The sequence below is a fragment of the Physella acuta genome, unplaced genomic scaffold, assembly GCF_028476545.2.
Source record: "Physella acuta isolate Inbredline_101_S28 unplaced genomic scaffold, ASM2847654v3 ptg000024l, whole genome shotgun sequence".
In the NCBI taxonomy this organism is placed as follows: domain Eukaryota; kingdom Metazoa; phylum Mollusca; class Gastropoda; family Physidae; genus Physella; species Physella acuta.
This window is the reverse complement of record NW_026731544.1, coordinates 88179-94694: the sequence shown is the minus strand read 5'-3', so window position 1 is coordinate 94694 and position 6516 is coordinate 88179. Positions and strand designations below refer to the sequence as shown.

The window sequence follows — 6516 nt, the reverse complement described above, 5'->3', positions numbered from 1 at the left end:
AAAAAACACTAACGCGAACATAAACGAAAAGTGCTCACAGTCTAGCCCGGCGCGGAATCGCCTGTTTCAGCTTAATAAACGAATATTGTACCCCAACTTATTCATAGTCTTTTGCACTCACTTAAACGAACGCGCCTGTTTCAATTTAATGAACAATTATAATACTCCAGGGGCGGCGTGGTCGAGTCGGTAAAGATCATGGTTGCTAAACCGAAAAGTCTCGAGTTCGAACCCTCGGGCAGATGAGGCTCGTTAGCTGGGGACAGCCACTCTTCTAGGAGAGACAACTCCAAAATTAAACAACTGCTGCCTTGCAGTTTGTTCTTGGTTGGACAAAGGCTATGGAAGCAAATCCAAAAAGAAAAGCAGGCTGAAATCGGAGTCAATGGCCTCAATGGCGCATAACCAGTTGACACGTAACGCTTAATTGTGTTGGAGGCGTGGCCGAGTCGGCATAAAGCTCATGGTTGATAAATTCGAACAAAGTCTCGAGTTCAAACCCACTGGCATATAAATCTCGATCCCATTCAACACTAATAATTAAGAACGAAGAAGAAGAAGAAGATAATACTCCAAGCTTATCCATAAAATACCTACAACATTTGCTCTTGATCAATCCCCGCTAATTATGTAATTATTTTTTTTCCCAATACCAAAACAAAGTAACAAAAAGTAAATTCTTTTCCACTAATGCAATGTTTTTTATAAAAAGAAGTAATTGTGTTTTCCGAATTTATCAAAGGGAAGTAAGTGCTAAAAGACTAAATAAAGACATAATTAGAATTTTTGTAAAAGATGATATTTTTTAAAACTTGTGTTTAATGAGCATGCCGACAATTATTACTTTCAGTTTGAAAAATGAACATTATTTCCCAACACTTTCAATATTAATTTTTAAACTCATAAATTTAGACCATAAGAACTTTAATAATCTAACACTTAAATCCATGGAAGTATCCGTGACAACCATTTTACACTTTACATATTACAAACATGTTAAAGACCACTGGTAGAGGAAATATCCAGAACTTTTAATTCATAATGGCAATGAAAAGGATCCAGAAGGAATTATTAGACTTGGGCAGAGATCCACCATGTAATTGCTCAGCTGGACCAGTCGGAGATGACATTTTCCAGTGGCAAGCAACAATTCTAGGTCCTGCAGACAGTCCTTATCAAGGTGGTGTGTTTTTTCTCACTATAACTTTTCCTTCAGATTATCCTTTCAAACCCCCTAAAGTAGCTTTCTCCACCAAAATTTATCACCCAAATATCAACAGTAATGGCAGCATTTGTTTAGATATTCTAAGAAGTCAATGGTCACCTGCCCTCACAATATCAAAATTGTTGTTGTCAATCTGCTCACTACTGACAGATCCGAATCCTGATGACCCGTTGGTCCCAGAAATTGCCAGAATGTTTAAAACAAATCGCACAGAGTACAACAGACTAGCCAAAGAATGGACTGCAAAATATGCAGAGTGATGTCAGAGTGCAGCATTGTTTGTTGATGCTGCTTCAGGAAAACACACCATCTAGCATACAGCAGGACACCATCTTTTTATTTTGCTTTCCTTCCAATATTATTGATTGTACATAAAGTATAATTTGAGACAGAAAGATATTTTTCTAAAAGTTAGAGTTCTCCTACTTACACCATATTATATATCTTTCTATGTAACGTTAGGGTTTTAAAAAAAAATTATCACTTTTTAAAGGATTGCAGCAGTTTGTTTTTAAAGTTTTTACTTTTAGTTCTGTTCACTTACTTTCGGTGTTGGGGTGGTGCCTAACACTTGTGTTACTGTTAACTAGTACTGAAATTGTTTCATTTAGCATCCCATAATTTTCTACTTGCTGTGTGAATACAATGAAAGCTTGACAATGGGACACAAGTCTATTCGTATGTACATTTGATTTGTGATTCATTTCATGGTCCTATTTAGCTTATTTTTTTAATGAAGGTTTGTTTCCTATTTATTGCTCTTATTAAAATGGACATTGATACAAAAAAAAAAATATATATATATATTAGATTTTAAAAAGTTTGAGTATTTAAAATGGATTAAAAATCATGTCTAGAAGTCTATATCCCGAGTTGCTATCCCCCGTAGTGTTATATTATAATATTCGAGAAAGTTTAGGGGAGATCACTCCCGGTTTATTTTTATGTATAGAAAAATGATTAACATAGAGACCAACATTTTTACAACGTTTGTATCCGCTAGAAGCTTTTTACCTTTGATGAATATTGTGCATTTGTAAACAAATTAGTTTAATTTTTAATATTCCATTGCATAATATAAAAACAAGTTAAAGATTAAACTGATTTAAGGCGTGGAGTAATTGTTTCAAAACGTTTGGCAACTTTTTTCACGGCAGACGAAAAAACGTTAAATTGTTTGATTGCTACAAGTCAAACAATTCTATTAATCTATTTATCTTATTGAATTGGAAAAAGCATTGCTTTTGTTGTTCATTATAACATTTTGTCTCATCCCTATCTTAGAAGTCGATTAACATATAAGTTATTACAATTCTCAACAAAAGCTTTTGCTTTTGACATATCTTTCAGAATCCTCTCTCCAATATAGAGCAATCGATTTGTTGTTGTCTGTATATTAAATAAGGGAATGTAACTAAATATTTAAAGTAATGCTGATTTTATTAATTGAATTGTCGTACTTTGCAATGAAAGTCATGTACTGTTATTTATTTTAGAGAAACAGCAGCTAGTGTATAGCATTTGGAATTATTGTAAACGCATTAATATTTAAATTTAGTTAAACACTACTTAATAGTTTAAAATTATTAACGGATCAAGATTAATATACGTCTTTTGATCAACTGTACTTATAATTTACGGATATAAACAATTTAAACAACTTCTAGAGTTTGGTTTTCACAGTAAACATTAAAGTTTCCTTTTCAAACCTGCCGGTCTATGGGGCAAGTGAAGTAGAGTTCACTTGTTTCTGTGACCTCGGCATATGAAGAGATAGTGTGGTTAGCACTATGCCCAGCCGCCTTTACTATCCCTAACGTGAGTTAGGTACCCAACCGAGTTGGGCGGACTCAGTGACGGTCTACTGACTTGAACCCGAATTCGTGCTCGAGACTTACGGGTTAGCAGTCCAGCTCTCTGACGCTAGACCACTCATTCCCATAACGGTTTTAACAGTACTTTGTTTTTTAAATTAAAAAAAGCCTTTTCTTATGTTTAGATCTACCTAGCACAGGGATCGGCAACATTTTAAGACAGAAGAGCCAAAAGTTGATTTTTTTAAAAAAATCCCAGTTTTAAAGAGTCACTAACATTTTTTTTTCCAAACATTTGGTATTTGGTAAGGAATAGGTAATTATATTTTTTTTTTAATTTAAAATAATTAGAGTTAAATAAGAACTTATAATGATTCATATAAAACAGAAACTTTTCGCAGAAGAAGTGTTTTAGCTAGATCTGCTATGGTAAAATATTAAAATTAGTAATCAAATAATATAAATATAGGACAATCCCAATCCACTTTAGTAGCCAATCATTTTTTTTATTCTTCCTCTTTCGGACACCACCGGCTCAGTAGGTGTTTCCTCAACACGACCAACTGCGACTAACTGGGTATCGGTTTGATTACTGCAACGGTCGCTTTTTTCTTTTGGTTCTCATCGAACGCAGGGTAAGGTTAACTCGTACCCTACAGTCCAGTACATGGCTCAACTGTGGGAAGCTAATAACTAAAATACTACGTCACTCAGGTCAAATTAATGCATACTGGATTATAGAGAAATGCATTATGAATAAAACGTTTCCCATTTAATGATATTCCAAAAATTCGACACTTGGGCTGTGGCAAGCATGGAATTGTTGCCACGGAGCTGTCCACAACACAGCCATGTGGCTGTGCCTGGTTGGTACCCAAGCAGCTGTCAGCTATCTGTATACCTTCTGCTTCACCTATCCACTCTGTTCGCTGATGAGTATTTTCATCCTGTTTAAGTTAAAGTTATTTTTCTTAACGGTATACAATTTTTATGAGTTTTGAAAATGAAATATAATTAATATTTGTGCATTAAACGGGAGAGCCGCATCTTGAGACTCTAAGAGCCGCATGCGGCTCGCGAGCCGCAGGTTTCCGACCCCTGACCTAGCAGTCTGAACTAAATTAAAAAGAAACAACTCTATTTTTTTTAAGACACCGGGGTAAGCCACTTTTTCTTTGAACAGTGTCGACGTATGATTACATAATTAGCAAAATTAGTATAATCTTCCTAACTTAAAAAAAAACAAAAAAAGAGTAATAAATTATATTTAAATGAATTATAGGGGGTAAGAAATAATTAACTGAATGAGGATATTTAAATTCTAAAAATAACTACAAATGTCGACCTACTTTACGAAGTAAGTAAACAATAAAATGGTCATAAATTTATTAAAAAAAAATCGTAAGATTAACATTAGCTACAACTTGATTAAAAATTCTTAAAATTGATAATATCAGCGGAAAAATGAGCGCATTATTTATGCATTTAAAATTTTAACAAAACAACAACAAATAATTCATTGTGGGAATTTCCGTTATTACGTGTCAAAATACGAAAATATATGTTTAAGTAAATTTATTCAACACACAGTAATAGTAAATTGTGTTAAACTATAACATTTAAAGTTACCAGTACATTAAATAGACTATAGATAGACAATCACTTAATATAAGTAGCTAACTCGTTCATTGATAACAGTAGCACACATTTTATAATACACCGTGGATACGACGCAATAAGAAATAAAGAGGATACGAATTCATTACATTTATTCAAGAAACTCCGCCGTTCCGGCCAGCTAATATGTTTTGGGAGAGGATTTTTTCGATATTGTTTAAGAGTTATATATAATTGTTTGGATGGATTACACTTGTTCTACATCTCCCCTGATCCCCGTGTGTCCATCTGTTTGGATGGATTACACTTGTTCTACATCTCCCCTGATCCCCGTGTGTCCATCTGTTTGGATGGATTACACTTGTTCTACATCTCCCCTGATTCCCGTGTGTCCATCTGTTTGGATGGATTACACGTGTTCTACATCTCCCCTGATTCCCGTGTGTCCATCTGTTTGGATGGATTACACTTGTTCTACATCTCCCCTCATTCCCCTGTTCTTACGTGCGGGTTAGATTCGAATTCAAGAACGACTCGGGTTAACGTTCGATACGTTTATTAGGTCTCACATATCACAATACAACATAGCCCTCGACCTAACCCTGCCAACTAACTAACCCCTGACAACCATTCACTCCAGCTTTTATACCGCATTCGACCTTGGGATAACAATACACAAACACACCGGGGTTAACAATATTCTAGGGTAAACTCAACTCACACACACTCACTCTCCCCTAATTCTAGATCATTCTATCCTATTCTAGTCTAACCTACAACTGACCCGTAACACTACCCACCACCCAAGTATTTGTAGTACATACTACAAATACTAACTAAATCCCCAAATCCTAAGTTAACCTAGAGGGCGAAAACAAACAGAGACAAAATAGATAAATAAATAAATAAAATAATTTAAAAAAAACAAACAAAAAAAAATAAAAAATAATGATTTGACAGGTATACTACACCAAGAGGAGAGTAAATAAATAATGCATTTATACATCTCTTTGTACATGAATCCAAGACAAACAACCGAGTAAAAATAACCGAAAAAAAAACAGCAAAAAAAAAACAAACAAACAAATCTGTGGTTTAAATTACAATTTACATCTCAGACTCCCGATCAAAAATTTCTTGACAAAAAATCAGCTAGAAGATTATCCCTCCCCGGAATGTGTTCTATAGTAAATTTATATTCCTGTAGCAGTAAGGACCAGCGTGTCAGTCTGGCATTATTGAACCTACATTTATGAAGGTATTTTAGAGCACGCTGGTCCGTCTGCAGTACAAAGCTAGCGTTGTATAAATACAACGCTAGTTTGCCTGTGGCCCAGACAATTGCTAGGCACTCTCTTTCTATAGTAGAGTACCGAGTCTCTCTCGGTTGGAGTTTTCTACTGATGTATTTTACTGGTCTTAGGACCCCATTTCTCATTTGCATCAAGGCTGCCCCGATACCTCGTGACGAGGCGTCGGTCCTGAGGATAAATTGCTCATTAATATTAGGTAAAATAAGAAATGGTTCTGAGTTCAAGTGTTTCTGGACCAGTCTTAAAGCACGGTTACATTCATCTGACCACACGACCTTTTCAGGTTTACCCTTTGCTAACAAGTCTGTCAGTATTGCGTTGGCCTCGCTGAATTCTGGTATAAATTTAGCATAATACCCTATAAGACCCACTAATGATCTTACATCTTTCTTTGTGGTGGGTATTGCTACGTTTAAGATTTTGTTTACCTTGTTTCTCTCTGGTGTCAGTAGCCCCCTCCCCACTATGTGCCCTAGGAAATTAATTTTTTCAAACCCTAGCTCTAATTTGGCAGGTCTTACTGTCAGGCCCGAGTCCTTCAATCTAT

At 35.3% G+C, this 6516-nt stretch overlaps 1 protein-coding gene across 1 annotated transcript; it reads left to right on the top strand.

The window, feature by feature from the left end:
* The first annotated feature begins 1002 nt into the window (after positions 1 to 1002).
* LOC131940847 (ubiquitin-conjugating enzyme E2 2-like) lies at positions 1003 to 2009 on the top strand. The gene has a single exon (XM_059299732.1). It carries the CDS (start codon positions 1042 to 1044, stop codon positions 1483 to 1485), a length of 444 nt encoding a protein of 147 aa, XP_059155715.1. The 5' UTR covers positions 1003 to 1041; the 3' UTR covers positions 1486 to 2009.
* The last annotated feature ends 4507 nt before the right edge of the window (positions 2010 to 6516 follow it).

Bases quoted from the DNA above. Each gene is read 5' to 3' on its own strand.
- LOC131940847 (XM_059299732.1), top strand. From the start codon at position 1,042: ATGGCAATGAAAAGGATCCAGAAGGAATTATTAGACTTGGGCAGAGAT.